Source organism: Talpa occidentalis, unplaced genomic scaffold (assembly GCF_014898055.3).
Source record: "Talpa occidentalis isolate TD23 unplaced genomic scaffold, MPIMG_talOcc4v2.1 talOcc4.16, whole genome shotgun sequence".
NCBI classification, from domain to species: Eukaryota; Metazoa; Chordata; class Mammalia; order Eulipotyphla; family Talpidae; genus Talpa; species Talpa occidentalis.
Window position 1 is genome coordinate 9,782,024 of NW_023601653.1, and position 19,707 is coordinate 9,801,730.

The window sequence follows — 19,707 nt, forward strand, 5'->3', positions numbered from 1 at the left end:
TTAGCAGAAAATAGGTAATGGTGCTTTTTCTGTCTCTCTCATCACCAGGTCTGTTTAAAAGAAGCCAACATAGCTATTTGAAATTTCTGTTCCCTAGGTTGCTCTGCTATCTATTAATGAATACAGGCGCCTGGGAGGCATACCAGTAGGGGGAACCCAAACCTTGTAATTTTGGTATTCCCTAAAAATCTTTTCCTGCTGCTCAGTGTACTAGAGATTAAGATGATAATAACATTTTAAAAATTAGACATATTTCCAATTAATATATTTTTCTTAATGTATTATTTCCTATTCTTATATCTAACAGGAGAGGTGATGTTCTGTGCTAACTGAATCTTATAAGCCTGTGCCTCAGAACTTCCTGATAAACAACAATGGAAAGACAGGCATTATATTTCCTAGTGACTGAGAAGCAGATCTAAAAATAACTACATCCTGACTAAAAATAAACTCTTGCAAATGCAATTTAAAAGTCTAACCACTTGGAAACTAAATTCAGCACTTCATCCATTTGATTGTCTTGATTAGACCATAGTAGTTCCTTTGAATTTATAGTTATACCCTCAAAAATAAAAGAAAATAAACAACACAACAAATATAATACAAGGTTTTTTCCTCCCTTCCCCTCAAATGTGGTTCCATTTCTCCAAAAAAAATATTTCCCTTCTTTTTATATCATGGAAAAAATTTGTAATAAATCAAAGTTTAAATATTATAGTGCACAACGAGTAGCAATGTATGGGGCATCAAAAGAATCTTAATCATGAGCAAAAATAATTTAACAAGTCCTATGAGAGAATGGTTCCTAAACTTTTTTTTGTCTGCACTAAAAATGTACTACTGTTATTAATACTGCTGATTGCTGCTGCTATTCTTACTGCTACTGTCTGTAAAAGTCCCTCACATTTGGGTAACCTGAAAATAATCACAACTGGATGGAAAAAATTGCTTTTCCCACAAATGTTCTTTAAAAAATTTTTGCACCCATGTGTAGTCTCTTATCTCTTAAAAATGTTTCGCTTTCGGACTTAAGGATTTGGAAACATTAAAAATTATAAATTCATTGGGAATAAAAGAAAGAAAAAAAACATGAACTCTACCTTAGAATTTCTTTCTAAAATTGTTTAAGTCATTTGTGAAATGTCAGAAATTCAGAAGCCATTGTGAAATGTTAGGATCTTTTTTCAACACAGGGCAACAGACGCTGGCATCCATAGCATGATTCTCTGGCTCTCCCATAGAGACCACATGAGTAAGTTTAGAACCATCCATTTCATTACAAAGGGAGTTTTCCTTAAATTCATTTAAAATAAGCAGTTTCTAGGAATTTGGTAAATTTAAGAAACCAAATGTAGAGCTTGATTTAACAAATATTTGAAGGTTTTAGCGCTTTTCAAGAAAAATTCCCATTTCCCCATTTCTCATTAAACTAGGTTCCCAAACAGCTACAAAATTAATTTTCTGGCTCACTGTGTCTGAGCTATTCTTTTTAAGTAAGGAAGGCCAGTGTTTTGAGCTCTGTCACTTCTCTGACAGTTTTATTTGTGGTAAGAGAGTGTATGAAATTCTCCAGCTACCAGGAAGTCAGTGACTATGCACAGAACCGCACAATGGTGTTTGCATTCCGACTCCAGGGGGTAGGAATACTGTGTATATTACTCTCCTTGTCAGCTTCCTAGAGATCATTAATCACTGGGACATGACATCCTCCTACTCAGGCTCCCAGCCCCCTCCTGATATGCAGATTCAAAAGCAAGGCATATTTAGCGCTCCTTAACGCCCTGATTAAAGCCTTGTTAGTTGTGAGAAAGAAGGCAATCTCAAATCCAGTCCGTGTCAACACTGGACTAACCATAATTTAATACCAAATGACATTGAGAAGCACAATAAGGCTGATATAGATCTACAGCTGGTAACAAATTTTCCTGGTGAAATTTATCTTCCTTATATCCAGGACTCGCACATCTTTTTCCCTTATAAGGTCTACTTATATGAACTAAAGATTGCCAAAAGATTTTCAGATGTAAATACCTAAATTTAATCTAATTCAATCAAGTAATTACTTATTAATTACTCATGCCAAACATTGTTTTATGCAGGCATTATGGAAAAAAAGAGAAAAATCCTTGCCCTTGTGGAGCTTATTTCCCAGCATGGAGAGAACAGTCAACAGAAAATAAAAGAGAGTAGCATTCTAAAAGGGAAGTAGTTTGCAGTAAGTGGGGAAAGAAACAAGAGAGGGTAAGATAGGTTGTAATTATGAACTAGGTGATTAGGGCAGACGTCACTGAGACAGTGTCTTAAGCAAAGACTTAAAGGAAGTTAGGGAATGAGCCAAATGGCTCTCTTGGAAGGAAAAGGCAGCCCAGGAAGAAGACCAAGAGGAAAGGCCCCAGTCCAGGAGCAGCGATTGGCTGTTTGAACACTGCAAAGAAATTGGTGTGGCTGAACGACCACACACAGGGAGAGAAACAGGATAGGGGATCAGACAGGCAACCACAGGCCATATTGGTCGTGTAGGCCATGATAGCTTTAGTTTTTATTTGGAGCTCAATGGGAATTTGTTGAAGGGTTTTTGCATGTAATATGCTCTAACTTACGTTAAACAGTTGAGAACAGTTATTAAGATGTCAAAGGTCAGGAGAACCTTAGGGTATTACTATAATAATTCAGATGAGTAATCAGGATGATAACTGTGAAGGAGTTATATCCAGATATATTTTGAAGGATTTCCTGACGGGCTAATGGGAAGTGTGAGAATTGGGAAGTGTGAGAATTCAAGGTTCTAGCCTTAAGTGGAAAGTGAGAGTTGTCGTAAGCTAAAGTAGGAAGAGCTACAGGGAAAGCAAGAGCTTAATTTTGGATACATTATGTCTGGGATGCCTCATCAGACATCCAAGTGGAAATGTTAGTAGGAAGTTAACTAAAAGAGTCTGGAGTTCAAGGAGGGAGATTTGGGTTAGAGATATAAACTGTGGAGTCATTAGCATGCTGATGGAATTTAAAGAGAAGACTGGATCAGATAATTAATCCAATTTACTGAGGTTTCAGTAAGGATGTGAGTATGGACTGAAACAATAGGAAGGTTGAGCATGGAGTACTTTATCCAGAGTGAGGAATAGAGGAAGAACTTTTAACTGGTACTCACTTCTGGGAGGGTGCCAGAGTGGCCAGAGGCCTCATGACCCCCTGTGCAGCCCCACTAACCCCTGCCCAGACCAGCAGAGGCCTGGTGACATACCATGAGATCCTGCCAGCTGCTTGAGCAGATAAGTGAGACCCCTGACAAGTGAGGAGAGAGGAGCCACACCCACCGGAAACCCCACATACACTAGCTAATAATGGGCAGAAGGAAAAACATAACAAACAGCAACATGAGTTCTCAAAGGAATAGTGCAAAGAACACAGAGAACAAATCTCCACAATCCAAATTCATAGCTATGGAAGCTATGTTCTCCCTGTCAGATACAGAGTTTAGAATGGTAATGATAAAGACATTCAAAGAAAAGGAAAAAAACTCAGAAAAAAAGTAAATGTCCTTAGAAATAAAATCAAGGTGCTGGAGACAGAAAATTAAGCCCTAAATAAGATAAAAAAGGAGTTTCAGGATTTCAAAAGAGAAATGTAGGAGATTAAAAATTCAGGAGAAAGTAACAGAAGAACAACAGATGAAGTGGAATAAGAAGTCAGTGTAATTGAACTTGCAAATGTATAAATGGAAAAGGAAAGAGGAAACACCACTGGATTAAAGTGTAAATCTAAGAAAAAAATTTAAAAATACCTTGAGACAAATGAAAACAAGCACACTACTATCCAAAACTAATGGGACACAACAAAAGCACTAGTAAGAGGGAAGTATATAGGCCCACATCAAGAAACAAGAAATAGCTGAAATAAGTAACCTACTCTCTCAACTTAAGAATCAGAAGACTCCATTAAAAAAATAAAACCCTCCATTTATCTTATTTAGGGCTTCATTTTTTGCCTCCAGTATCCTGATTTTGTTTCTAAAACTTCTAACAGCCAGTAGAATAGGAGAAATAACAAAAATCATAGCACATGTAAGTGAATTAGAAATAAGAAAGGCAGTCGAAAAGATCAACAAAGCAAAATCCAGTTCTTTGAAAAGAAGAAAATAAACTTCTAGCTCACCAAGAAAATAAGGGAGAAAACTCAAATAAATAGAACCAAAAATTAAAGAGAAGAAATCACAACAGATGCTGCAGAAATTCAGAGGAGAATTAGAGCTACTATGAACTTTTGTATGTGAACAAATTCAATAACCTAGAAGAAATGGACAATTCAGTAGATTTATACAATCATCTGAGACTGAAGAGGGAAAAAATTGAAACCCTAAAAGAGCCAATCACAAACAAGGAAATTGAAACAGTAATCAAAACTCCCAAAAAATAAAAGAGTCCAGGACCAGATGACTTTACAAATGAACGCTATTAAAACTTCAAAGATGAACTAATACTTGTCTTGCTCAAACTCTTCCAAAGACTTGAAAAAGAAGAATTCCAAATACATTTTATGAGGTCAACATTAATACCAAAACCAAACAAAGACAACAAAAAAAGAAAATTACAGATCAATCTCCCTAATGAACACAGATGTAAAAATCCTAGCAAACTGAATATAACAATGCATTAAAAGGATCATACACCACAACCAAGCAAGATTCATTCATACCAGGAGCACAAGGATGAATCAACATCTGAGAATCAATCAATGTAATTCACCACAGCAACAAAAAGATAAAAACCATATGATCAGAGGCCTCCCTAGTGGCCTAGGGGTTAAGTCTCAGCCCTACCACCACGACAGCCTGAGTTCGATCCCTGGCCAGGAACTGACCCACATGGTGCAGCAGATCTCTCCTGTTTGGCGCGCAGCTCCTTTTAGCAGTGTATGTCAGTAGATCTGCTGTTCTGCTCCCCACTCTGTCTCTGGTGAATCCTCTCACCTCCCACACCTCCGGCCTATACCCTAGTTTTCTATGCAAAATTAAATAAAATCTTATAAAAAATAAAACCCATATGCTCATATCAATAGATGCTGAGAAAGCATTTGCTAAGATCCAACATCCATTCATGATGAAAACCCTTAAACGGAACATACCTTAACATAATAAAAGCCATTCACAAGAAACCCATTGCATTAGAATATCATTCTCAATGCTGAAAAACTGAAAGCTTTTCCAGTAAGATCTGGGACAAGACAACAATATTCATTCTCACCACTGCTATATTGGAAGTTCCAGTTAGCGCAATCTGACACAAGAAAGATATAAAAGGAATCCAAATTGGGAAAGAAAAGTAAAACTATCATTATTTGCAGATGATGTGACAATATACATAGAGAACCTTCAAGATTCCATGGAAACCTAATTGAAACAGTTTAGCAAAGTGGCAGGGTATAAAATCAACACACACAAATTAGTTGCCTTCCTATATACAATGAGATAGAAGAGGAAGAAATTAAAAAAGTGACCGTATTTACTATTACATCAAAAAAAAAAAAAATTAAACACTCAGGAGTAACCTAACAAAGGAGGCAAAAGATCTCTACAAAGAAAACCAGAAGACATTGTTGAAAGAAACAGGAAACACAATGAAATAGAAAAATATTCCCTGCTCATTGATTGGAAGAATCAACATTGCCAAAATAGCTATATTACCCAAAGCAATATACAGATTCAACGCAATCCCAATAAAAATATCAATGGTGTTTTTCAAAGGACTGGAACAAATACTACTGAAATTCATATCGAGTCACAAAAGACCCTGAATAGCAAAAACAATCTAGACAAAGAAGAAAATGGAGATTATCACTCTCCGAGACCTCAAGGTATATTATAAAGCCATACTAATCAAAACATCCTGGTACTGGAACAAAAACAGACTAAAAGAGTAGAATTGAGAGTCCAGAAGTAAACCCATATATACACTGGAATAGGATAGCCTCCTTCAACAAACAGAGTTGGGAAAACTGAATAGTTGCATGCAAAAGAACAAAACTAGACCATGATCTCACATCGTACACCAAAATCAACTCAAAATGGGTCAAAGCTCTGGATGTAAAACCTAAAGCCATAGAATAACTAGAAGAAAACATAGGCAAAACATTTCATGACATAAAGTTTAATGATGCCTTTAGGGATTCATTCCCAACAGCAAGGAAAACAAAGGAGAATATGAACAGCTGGGACTACATTAAACTGAAAAGCTTCTGTAAAGAGAAAGAAATCATAAGATGAAAAGATACCTGACTGAGAGAAATTATTTGCATCATACATGTGACAAAGGACTGATATCAAAGATATACAAAGAACTCATAAAACTCTACAACAGCAAAACAAATAATCCAATTAAAAAAAACAGCAAAAGATCTACACACTTCTCTAAAGAAGACATTCAAATAGCCAACAGTCACATGAAAAAATATTAACAATCGATAGTACTTTACAAAATTTAAGATATGCTTTGGAAAAATCACCTTACTCTGTCCTTCAGCATATCACCATGTGTCTTCACAATTGCCTATAACATACTCTGCTTCTTAAGTATATGAAAGAAAAATCTTGCAACTTCAGTCTACGATTGTTCTGTGCCCATCAGTTTTACTTATTGCATTATACTATTCAACACACTGCTTTTGTCCATCACAATTATTACTTTGGTGTTGTAAGTGTGAATGTGTATGCAACTGGTCCTGTACTATGGTTATGAGGAGTCTGCCATTATATAATATAATGTATATTCACAGACCGTATTTAATGAAGTGGTGAAAAAAGAACATTTAACTTCTAACAAGTATAAATTAAATGAGGGTTTTTTCTTTAGGAAATTTAAGAAAAGCAACTCATCCAAAACAAGAATTTTTAAAAAGAATTAAAAATTCATTTATTTAAAAAAATTCACAATCATTCATTATTAGAGAAATGCAAATCAAGACCACACATCATCTCATACCCGTGAGAAGAGCCCATATTGAAAAGACCAGAAACAAGTGCTGGTGAGGGTGTGAAGAAAAGGGAGCCCTCTTACACTGCTGCTGAGAGTTCACGCTGGTTCAGCCCTTTTGGAAAGCAGTAATGGAGGTGTCTCAAACATTAAAAATAGATCTGCCATTCAACCCAGTAATTCTACTCCTCAGCATCTACCCCCCAAAATAAAAAACACTAATTCAAAAAGAAACTTGCACTCCCATGTCTACTGCAGCACTATTTGCTATAGCTAAATTATGGAATCCAAAGTGCCCTAGCACAGATGAATGAATCAAGAAGATGTGGTATATATACACAATGGAATACTACTCAGTGATCAAAAAAGATAAACTCATCCATGTGCAACAACATGGATGGCGCTTAAAGGAATGCTAAGTGAAGTAAGTCAGAAAGAGAAAGACAAATACCAGATGATATCACTAATACCTGGACTATAACTAAATTAATAGATACAGCTTAAAAACTACCCCTTGATAGCTAACTACAGAAGTGAGCACCAAGGCAGGGAAGCGCTAGGGAAGAGGTGAGAACAAAAAGTGTAGGAGGCACAATGGTCATTGATGGTGAGATATGGGTATGCTGGTGGTTGGTACAGTGTGGTGGTAATACCTGCTGGTGGGATCCTGATATTACCCCAAGTAAAAAAAATAAATAAAATTTGAAAAGCCACCAAAAAAATCCACTTAATGTAAATGTATTCATTAAGGGGGCAAAAAGAAATTATAACTGGTGAAGGAGGAGAATAACAACCCAGTATACCCTGGAAGAAAGTATATGAATAAGAATGATCACCTATGTGAAATGACGTGGAGAGATCAAGTAAAATGACAGCTGAGAAATGTCAACTGGATTACGCAAGACAGAAGTCATTAGAGATCTTAATAATAGCCATTCTGGTGGAGTAGTAGGACTAAAGTCAATGTAGGCTAGATTCAAAAGAGGGAAGGCGAGAAAGAGCCTATTAGCAATGACAGGGAAAAAAAGGTTTGATGAAAGATACCCTCTCTCCCTGTCAAACACATGGCAGGGATCTGGCCATATTCACATTTTGAGGGGGTAAAGCCCCAAAAAGAGATTGAAGATCTATCTATGAGAGGAGTTAAATGCTAGAATCAGGTCTTAGGAGGCAGAGGAAAAAGGGATGGGAATTAACCTCGGACATAAAGCGAATCGCTTAGTTTTCTGAGAATGGCAGAAGAGAGGAAGGAATGGGTACAGATTATAGTAAATTCATAGATAGGAATAGGGAGTTAAAGGGTTGAGGAAATTCCTCCTACAGTTTCTTAGCAGTTTATACTGCTAGGTGTTTGGCAATGTCATCCAACCTTCTTACACTCACTCCCTCCAACCAATATTCACTGAGTACCTCCAAAGTATACCTGTTGTAGGTGCTGTGGATATAGTGATGGAGAAGATTTTCACTCTTGTTAGGCTTATAGTTTAGTGAGGGAGAGAAACAATGAACATGTAGAAAAATGAAAGAATCAGATTATTTTAGTTGTGATTGTATTATTAAAAAAATAAAAAGGTGGTAAGATGATAGGATGGGCGTGTGAATGAATCTAAATGGAGTGAGTGATAAGGGAAGTCCTGAGATGCCATTTGAGCTCAGTTCTGAATAACATGTAGTACCCAATCTCTTTAAGATCTGGATAAAAACATTTCAGGCAGAATATTGAGCAAGTGCAAAGGCCTTAATAAACAGGCTATGAAGAAAAAAAAAAAAAAAAAAAAAGAGAGAAAAGACCAGAATAGCTCAAACACACAATCATCTGCAACAGTGGAAAATAGTGGGTTGGCAGGCCCTTGGAGGCAGGGATCATTTATTTTGTTTGGTAATAAAAAGTCGACGTGGTCAAAAGGGTGAGGTCAATGTCTGAGATCCAATTCTGTGGAATGACCCTACAAATGCAATCAGAAGTGATTTTCTCATTTGCAAGAAACCTATGTTACTTGCATATTGTTGTGAGGAAAACACACTGCATAAAGGATGTGGCAGACTGTTTGACACTGTAGCATGATTTTCTCCCCTGAAACCTTAAGGAGAGATTTGAGATTTAATTCAGCTGTCAAATAATTATTCTTCAATGACTAGTTCTAAGACTTTTGACACTTCTCTAATCACCCTCCCCAATGTTGCCAAACCACCCCAAATATACATTCCTTCTAAGTAAAGCCATGCACATGCTGAGGTCAAGGGCAGTGTCAAGGGTTAGGGGACAGACAGACAGACACACACACGCGCGTGCGCCACGGGAAAAGATTTTCTAAGTAAGGCTGTAGATCATCATAAATACACAGTGATAGAAGAAGTATACTCTTAAATTAGAAAGACACAGGGGAACCATGATGGGTTTCTAAGCATATTTTCTTGTTTGAAAAACAACTGGAGGGAACAGACCCATTTGTTAGGTTGGTTAAGACTTTCCTGCAGAGCTCAGAAATCTGAGTTTGGAAGTGGAGAAAGAAGGGAGTATGACAGATCTGGGGCTGTTTGAAGACTGACAGCCCATGGCATGGAGGGAGAGACTGAAATGATAAACTGACACTTTAGAAAAGAGAGGGAAGAAGATAAATATATAAGGGGGCTCACAGGAAAGAAAGGAATCATCAGTGGACTAGAGGTCTGGAGGAGGACTGAGAACAGCTACAATATGAATGAGGAAGACCTTCCCCATCACATTAAGCACAATGAGTTTGTCCTTTGAATTCTCTTTGGATAATTAATTCATTGAGAGACTACTCAAAAACTATCTTGTGATATCGCTTCTATTCTTGTCTTGAAATGTTATTTAACTTTTCATAATATTTATGTCTTATCTCCCCAATTAAACTCTATGTTCCTCCAGAGAATGCACTGTGGAGTCCGATGAGCACCTAAGGTGCTCAACCATAGTTCAAAAAAAATTGTTCACCTAGAAAACTGTTCTTCCTAGTGAGTTTAAAGAGCAAAGAGCTTTAATGATCACAGAAAAGATGAAATAAAACTCTTCAAAGTGAGACAAAGTAAACTCTCCTTTGTTCTGTATACCCATATAAGCTTCTCATGTCTAATAGGATACTCATCAAAACAAGTGCACTTCTTTACTTATAAGTCTGTCTTATCCACTAGTTTGTGCATCTTGGGAGAACAGAGATTATACTCTATTCATCTTTATTGCCCTAGAGTTCAACATAGTGCCCAGCAAATAATAAGTACTCAATAAAGAGAATTCAAAATGAAATCATCCAATTTTCAAAAACATGGGAGGGATCTGACCATATTCACATTTTGAGGGGGATAAAGCCCCAAAAAGAGATTGAAGATCTATGAATGAGAGGAGTTAAATACTAGAATCAGCTCTTAGGAGGCAAATGAAAAAGGGATGGGAATTAACCTCAGATAGAAAAAGAGCCATTTATTGTCTGCCATGTATAAAATATTATGCTTTGCTAATGCCATAGTGGTAATTATCTGGCAATACAGAAGGGTATCAAATCAACACATTAAACACCTTAAACTTACACAATGTAATATGTCAATTACATCTCAATAAAGTGGTAAAGACAGGCTTAGTGTTGTAATGAGATGTCATTAGGTACTAAATTGTCCCTTTCAATATGGGAGATAAAATGAATTAGTCTAAACAAAGAAACAAGAAAAAAAAAAAGCAGGAATAGTACTTTTTAAGGACACTCTGGCTCTTTTGGGTTAAAAATTTTTTTTTTGTAGATGCCAATGTGCTGAGTCAAAGTTTACATTGAGAGCCTTAAAAAAATTAAATTAGATCTGGTCTTTCCCTCCCCTCTCCTTTTCTCTCCAGTACATAGGCCACTCCATTTCTCCCCTGCTCTCCAAAATAAAACAAAACCACATCTACATGCCATTTTAGGGGGCTAAGTGCTTACTATGGACTTGCTATGGACACAAGGGCTGAAAACACTTTTTGTAGAGATGAACAGACTAGGAAGTCCTTTAATGTAGCAAAAAAGGTGGATCATACCAACACAATCACTAGCTACCATGAGTACAGACAAAAGGAAATGAAACAGAACAAGCAGATTTTAAAAAGATGCTGATTAGTGGAAATAAAGGTCAAGGTCAGCTATCTTTTGTGAACTAACTCATTTTATCTCTATGCCCATGTCCTCTTAACTTCTTTCAAAGAAAAAAAAAAAAAAAGGCACTCTCTTATAGAGACATGTCAGAAAAAAGCTGCAGCTAAGTCATTTTTTTACTCTTTTCCTATAATACCTTAATAGGCTCCTGACATATATGTATCATAAAACATTTGGTTTGAGAAACACAGATTAACATAAAACAGATTTCTCTACACCATCATACAATATACATAGAAACAAGATCCTAAACAAAATACCCAAATCAAGAAACAACTTAAAAAAATTAGAACTAAATATGTGATCTAAAAACCAATATGCTTATTATAGTAACAATAGTTAAAAGACTGAACAGTGGCGGCAGTGCTGTGGAGGTGGCAGCAGCAGCTTCCAATTACTTAAAGCTTACTCAGTGCTAGGAATTAAGAGCTTTAGTCGTCATCACAATCCTGTGAGTTTCATGAAAATTCATAACTATACACTATACTATCCAGATTTATGTTTCTTTACCTTAAAAAAAAAAATCAGTGTCCAAAAAAAGGCAAAAAAATAAACCTAAAAAATTACTTGTTAAATTGAAATGTTTCTTTGAAACATTCTTATTTTTTATTTTTGCTATTTTTTATTTTTCCAATATTTATAATACATTTTTCCAACCTTGAGTCACAGAATCACATTTCAAGCAATGTACAATGAAGAACAAAGTATTCTTATTTTTTAAAACCTATACCTTAAGCCCACACACTCTGAAACTGTTTTCAGGGTCACTACAAATGAGCAGGATTTAGTAGCTATTACCATTCTAGAAAGATCTGAAAATAACCCTTTTAGCTTGATCCAGTTTTCTCTGTATTTCATGGATTAGCCTAGAGTCATTACATTCAAAATGATACCAATCACTAATTCTGATTAAAAGGACTGGGCCATTCCAGATAAAGTGTCAAGTCAGCAGCAACCTCAGTTTCCCAGGAAAGCCTGTGAGAAATAATCATAAACCCTGTCTGTAGCTCTAGGGATATCCTTTCTTTATAATATAGCTAATAGATATTTTAGCAACTTTAAAGATAAAAATAAAATTAACAAAAAATCTTTAAATTTTTTATTTAAGTAAGTATTTAAAGCAACTATCACAAAGGAAAATAATGAAATCTGACCACTTTTAATAAAATCTGACTTTAAAACCTCTATACAGTTTTGTTTTCTTTTGAAAAATACTGGGTGCTCTATTAAATTTATTCAGAAAAATCTTTGACAATGTTTTCATGCTTAGTATAATGAGTCTGGTCAAAACATTTTCTCCTTACTAAAACTTTTAGTTTTAGTGTCTAAATTTCTAGTGTTTCTTGATTATGGAAAAAAAGTAACAGTGAGCCAAAATGCTGAATATAATTTTTTAGAGGATATGATTTATCACATTCAATCTGATTTTTTTTAATAGCAGTCTCAAAAAAATTAAAAAATCTTGATCTGTAGCTACAGAAAAAGTATACGTTTTAATTGTGAAGAAAATAATCTTTTGATGGCTTGCAGGATAGAGCACATAAAGATAATTTACCAATAAACTCAGCACGATATCAAATGATAAACTGAAGGTCATAACTAAAATATGGGTTTAACTGAAAATTAACAAGGGTATTTCATTTTTCACTCTGGTTGTTATTTCCATAAAGTTATAGTTAGGCCATATTTTGAAAACCAGAATATTGTGTGTGCTCAAAAGGCAGTTTTTACTTTTAAAAATAACACAATTTTATCTATAAAGCAGTTAGTGCCAACGTTATTTGTTTGCAGACTTGAATTGCCTGAAGTACCATTTAAATTCTTATATAATAAAGCATCATGAGCAGTCTTATCTTAAAGACGGAAGCTTTGCTACTATCAATTTGATATAGAATAGAAACAGAAAAATGCATTAATACTTATCCAGTTATTCTCAGAGGGAAGAAATTTTAACAGCAAATCAAGAGTAGCTCTAACAGGCAAGTCACAAGACTTGAACTACGCTTTACATATAAATACTTCGACAGTGCAGAACTATGGGTGCCTTAGTGATGTATGTGGTGTCACGGTAACATACATCTGAAGAGGTGTAAACCTATACCTCTGAAACATATATATAATATGTATTGTAAAGCAATGTTACCTCAATAAAAAAAAAAATACCTGCTCCTGGGACTCAATTCTTATAGTATATTTTTAAAATTTAATACTGCTTAAGATACAGTTTTTGGTAAATACTTTTACAATGAAAGTAGAGTATTAGGTTAAGTGTAGTGATTAAAAGCAGGGTTCAATCCTAAACTCTTTCACTTATTAGGGCTATATTATTTTGAAGAAATTGATCTTTCCATGCCTCAGTTTCATATATTTTATGGGAAAATAACAATACCTACCTCATTAGGTCGGTATGATGATTAAAAGAAGTTAATCTTTGTAAAGCATTTAGCATAATGCCACACACAGTAAATATTCAATAACTGAGTTCTACTGTTGTTCTGGGTTTTATTGTTGAATACACACAAATTCTCTTCTCATGCTGGGGCTCAATATAACAAACCAAAAAGGACAGAGTAAAAATTTCTCAAAAGGATACAATGATGATTTCTCACCTTTCAGTTACCTGATTTTCTGCAATATTTTCACTTTCTTGTGCTTAAAATAATTTAAATTAGATGCATGAAAACAAGAAGACTGAATGATGTCCTTCACTGAGGTTATCCATACAAAAGCTACCTACCTGTGCAGCTCTTCTGTTTTGTCTTCAGTTGGACCTACAATTAGTAAACAATGGCGAAGAACAGCTGCCATGACACGGAACTGATGAGAATCACTCTGTGACAAATTAAAAAAAGAGAGAAAAAATTGGGGACAGAATGCCTTGGTGAAGGAGTCTGATATATTCCTATATTCCTGGGAGTTATCTTATAGCCCATTTGTCCCCCCCATCCCCACCAAAGTCATTCTTATACCATACATGGTAGAAATCAGGGTATTCTAGGGAGAATTCACAAGGCAATACTCAGTGAATAGTCGAAATCTCATATGAACAGCTACAACCATACCCAGAAATGGCTGAAATCAGAAGCTGATCTAGGCCATTCCTTTAAAGCATGGTCAGGCAGAGACATGATCATCACCCATGCTTTACCTTACTTTAATAATCACTTAAAACTAGGCCTCTTTTCCATCTCCAAAAAGTCTAGGTTTTTCTGTTCCATAATATACTGCTTTTTATAAATGATTTATTCATGCATGCAAGAGCTGGGGTACAGGCCAGAGGTGTGGGGGGTGAGAGGATTCACCAGAGACAGAGCAGGGAGCAGAACAGGCAGATTGACCAAAGTACACTGCTAAGGGGAGCAGCGGGCGAGTCAGGAGAGGCCTGCTGTGCCATGTGGGCAGCTCCCTGGCCGGCCAGGGATTGAACTCTTGCTGCAGAGGCTGCGGATAGCTTCATAGGTTGCATCTTGACCCCTTGCGCCACCATGGAGGCCCCTCTATAATATACTTTTGAGTTCACTAATCATTATAAAACATCAGTTATTTTAGGAGGGGGCTGTATATCTTTAACGAAAATGTCTTACCTCTTCACTTTCAAAAGGGATAGATTAAAATCTGTAATTTATCAATTTTATATTAATGAAACTTGTTAATCTCCAGTTTCCCTATATCTTACTCTTAGTTCTTCCAGAGCTACCAGGAGGTGATTAAAAAAACAAGTAATTGAAGTTTGATCTCCTGTTTTCCCAATGTATACTCACTGGTAGAGATATTAAACAGAAAGAAGGCGGCAAACAGAAGGAAATCAGCTAAAATTCTGGATATTTGGTTTACTTCCTTGTTTTTGGTGATATCTTGGGCCCCTACAATTCCTTTACTCATCTGCATCAAAGTCACATCTTTTCCATATTTTTAGCAATTAAAAGACTATAAAATTACTAATAATGACAGAGATCCAAGATAATGCATACTTCAGGAAGACTCCAATTATGTTAAAAGCTATTTAGAAATTCTAAAACTTTAGTATATAGAATTGATTTTAGGTCTAATGAAAAATACAATATAGTCACATGCTATACATACTATGTCCTTTATTCACACATCTAACAGCCCTTTTAAGGACCAGGAGTCTCTTATGAAATATAACAAATATTAGGGCACACTTGTTACTAATAATATAAAATGACACTATTTTAAACAGAACACCATCAAGTGTAGATTTGGCAGAGGTGAGGCCTCAGGGGCATAATGAAAAAGCATTGCGCTTGGGAGTCTTGGACATGACCTTAGACAAGTTTTATATATATAGCTTCTCTGAGACAAAGTTTCCCCCTATGCATCTCTATAAAATGAATCTGTTAGGACTACAAAATGATTGAAGATGATGCACACCAAAGTGCTTACTACTTTGAATGAAACGCTTGCAAGTGAGAAGATGAAGGAGGAAGGAAATAAAAGACAAAACTGAAAAGAGCAATAAGGAAATAAATGTGTACTGGGAAGAGGAGGGAAAAGGAGAAGAGAGACCCGTGGGAATGTCAGACACTGGAAGTAGTGTAGTATGTTGGAATGATGGCTCTTATTCACCATCTATATTCAAATGCCCAAATCAAAATTCTCTAATATGCAAATTTACTTAGCCCAAATTATAGGCATATTGAAACTCATGTAAAACTCACCCATGACCTAATTCTTAATATTTTCCTTGGTTTTGAAAATTAACTGGGAATACACTTCCTTTTAAACTAGATTTCCTTTTATTCTAGCTATCACAATATTTCTTTTCACACTGATGTTGACAAAAACTCTTGCAAAACTATCCACTTTGGTCTTCCCATTATTTGCAGCTGTAAGCCAAAATCCAACTTTGTTCATCCCATTTCCTGTCCCAACTTGCATAGCACCAGTTCCCACGCTGTACCCTATGCTTGCAATGCTCACTTGTACCATAAAACCACTAAATTCTCTTCTATTTCTCTCTTCAAAACAGCAAAACAACTACTGAAATCTGGCTTGCGTGCCTCTGCCCTTGGCATCACTGATTCCTTTTCATCTCTATGACTTGGCTGAAGTATCTTTTCAGTGAAGCTTGACCACCCTATCTAATTAGTTGTCTTCCCGTATTATTCTCTTATCCACTTTATTACTTTCATAAAATCATAAATTTTAATTTCACATTATATATTTGCTATTATGTTCTTATTCCCACTAATCTGTTACCGTCCCAAAACAAGAGGACATGTGTTTAACAGGTGTTCCATAAATGTTAATGTCAATGGTTATGTGTGACATAACAAAAAACTTCCCAAATCATAAATACACAACAAAATAAATTTTCACAAAATAAGCACATTCATATGGCCAGTACAAAGATGATGCAATGCCAAGATTAAGAACTCCAGAATTCTCCTTATGGCTCCTGCAAATGATACTCTCCCATTCCTAAAGTGTAATCCTAACTTGTAGCATCATGTGTGATTTGTTTTGTCATTGAACTTTAAATAGTGGAATCATAAAATATAGACTATTTTTGTCTAATTGTAAGATTCATTCATGTTGTGCACAGTTAGTTTGTTCATTTTCACTACTTGACAATAGTATGATTCTAAGTATAGTATGTGGACTACAGCTAGTTCACATTCTGTGATGCCATGAGTGCAGGAAATGTGCACGAGTGTGTAGAAACTTTTCAAGTGTGACAGTGTGTAATATGGAATTACATAAGAATTTCATTCTGACAGTGAAAAACTCTGGCCCTTACCATATTTAAGTTAAAAAAGAAAAAGCACTGCTGAATATAATGTATGCATTACAATTTACTTATCCTACTTTTGTTGGACACTTGGATTGTTTGAGGTTAGACTGAAGTTACTGCCAGTGTTTCCAAGTATTTATACCAATTTACACTCCCACCAGTTGCACTGTAGCTTCACCAATGCTGGCAGTCATTTTTCTGGGTGTACCGTGGTCTTTCAATTTTATTATGCATTTTGCTAGAAACTAATAAAGGTGGACAGCTTTTCATATGTCTATTGGGCATCTGGATAAGCCTTTTGTGAAATGCTTATTCCAGTGTTTTGCCTATTTTTCCATTGGGTGGACTGGCTTTATGCATTTGTAGTACTTTTTAATGTGTTCTGGATAGAGTCCTTATCACGCATCTATGTTGCAAATATCTTCCCCCATTCGGTGGTTTTCATTAAGATGAGCTCATCATGAGAATAATTTGTTTATTTTTTCTTTATGGCTTGATCTTTATTTTGTCCTGTTTCAGAAATCTTTACTTAAGAAATGTCTGACTTCTTAAAATCATGAAAATAACCTGTTCTAAAAGTTTTACTGTTTTGCCTTTTACATTTAGATCTCTTATCCATCTCAAATTAATATTTTTTGTATGGTATAAGACATTCATTTTTGTCTATACAGCTATACAAATGAGTCACTGCAACTTATTAAAAAGTCTCTTTCCCCACAGCATGTCAATGTTATCTGTATCATAAATCAGTTGCGTGTATGTGTAGGTTGTTATCTAGACTATTCTATTAGTCTATGTCTCAATAAATATTTGTTGAATGAGTACTATCACTTAAGAGTATTACTTAGCAAAGATTAGAGAGGGCACTATTTTCTGCTATTGGTTATTCTGCAGTGAGACTTTACATAAATAAACTCTGATCATCTGTGTCCTCATTTGTCAAGTGGGGTTAATACTCCTGTTTCACAAGGATGCTGAAAGGATTAAATATAATTGCTCTTTATAAAACATTGTACATAGTTTATACAACTCTGATTTATTTGCTCCATGATCTTAGTTTTGATTATCTCTGAGGCATCATTATTCTCTTCTCTCAAATGATACTCTCTCCCAGGTTGAAAAGGAAAAAGCCCCGAAGGACAAAGAGGAAGAAAAGAGAAGGCAAGCAGGTTTGTTGTGATAGCAGAAATCAAAATGAAATAGGCTAATACTTAAAATTGTTTGGGATCTCTTTATAAAAGAATCTTCACTTCTCAAGTACAGATCCTACTATTGCACTGTTGCTTTTCTTTCACCTCTGAAAGTTTGGAAATTTTACTTTTCTTTGGTAAAGTATCATTAATTCCTCACACCTTTCATTTGAAACTTTGACCAATCTAATTATTGCTAGATAGCCTGAAAGAATATTTAGCACCAATAAATTGGCTCTGATTATCCCAAAGTAGTTCTAATTAATGAAGGTTAAGGAAACTTTAGGAAAATTGTATTTCAATTACATAAAGTGCATGCACGTGCGCACATGGGGGCACACACATGCACTCTTAACTGGTATTATAGCATTTCATTTCAGGTAGCATTTCATCTTACGTTTTACCTGAGTTCTTTGCTTACCTTTACCATAGTTAATTGTCCTACTAAATTGTTTATGTTCAAAAATCTCTGTCCCTTTATAGGGAAAGATTATGCATTTTATCACCACATCTTCCGCATCTAACATGGTGCTGCACATAAATAATTTTTTGAATTAACTTATGAAAGGAGACATTAATGTTATAAAGTGTTAGATAGCCCAAAAGGCTAGAAATCTGCTGCTCTAAACAATGTTATTAATAGAGAATTCTTACAAGCTTTGAAGATTTAAAAGGTACCATAAATGCTCCTCTCTCTCCCTGTCAACTTTGGGCTATTTCTTCTGTATTTTATGCTGTATAGATATCAAACTATATTATATCACATTTTATTTTTCATTAAACAAGTATTTACTGAATGTCTTCTCTCTGGTAGGTATTGTATTTATAAGAATATATCAGTGAAATTAGACCAGAGATCTAGACATATTTCATTTGAAGCATCTGTGTACTACAGAGGTTATTCTTTTTTCAAACATACAAAAAAAAGAGAAAATAATGTAACAAACAATTGTATAACCACCTCTCTTTATATGCCTGATTTTCCTATTAGACTATTACTTCTTTGAGGCCAGTGATATTTTATCTTGTATACCTAACAGAACATGGTACATTTTGGGCATTCAAAAAATGCTGGAAAAGTGATTCAGTTAAAAAAAAAAAAAAAGTAAAGCTGGAAGCTTTTTTCTATTTGATTAATACTATATCCTTTTGTCACATTTCCCTCAAAGTCCCTATTTTGGAACCAACCTCTTTTATTATAAGGGACATTTCCAATTAAACATCTATGGATCGCTGCTCCCTTCAGCAGTGTATTTTGTCCGTCCGCCTGTTCTGTTCCCTGCTCTGGTGAATTCTCTCACCCTCCCGCACTTCTGACTATACCCAGTGCTTGTATAAATAAATAAATCTTTAAAAAAAAAAAAAAAGTCTATTGACATTTACTGTTTATAATCTCAAATTAGCATCCTTTGCTCAGCTAATTGTACTGTTTCTCTGTTTGCACTGGTTGTTAGGCTCTAAAATGTGTCAGTCCTTGCATTTTTTTCATTTCATTGCAGAGGTTCCTGGGAAGTATTGCTGAAGACAATGTGTGCTAACTCAGGATCTCTAGAATAACATGCTTTCTTCCATCAAAAGAGATTTAGCAAAATGTTAAAGCAGGAGGAACACAATTCTAACTTTTCTAGAATTGGCTTCCGGGCCTACTAAAGCAA

General features: G+C 35.3%; 1 protein-coding gene across 9 annotated transcripts in view; it reads right to left on the reverse strand.

Annotated features, from left to right (window-relative positions):
* Nucleotides 1-19,707, reverse strand: part of RIC8B (RIC8 guanine nucleotide exchange factor B) — a 91,644-nt gene that overhangs the window by 41,484 nt on the left and 30,453 nt on the right. For all 9 annotated transcript variants that reach the window (XR_005125716.2, XR_005125714.2, XR_008552141.1 and 6 more), the window contains exon 4: nucleotides 13,845-13,939. Coding sequence is in view for 5 of the 9 variants with exons in the window: in XM_054696085.1 (XP_054552060.1) it covers nucleotides 13,845-13,939 (95 nt within the window). In the remaining 4 variants the exon portion in view is untranslated. The remainder of the gene's footprint in view (nucleotides 1-13,844; nucleotides 13,940-19,707) is intronic.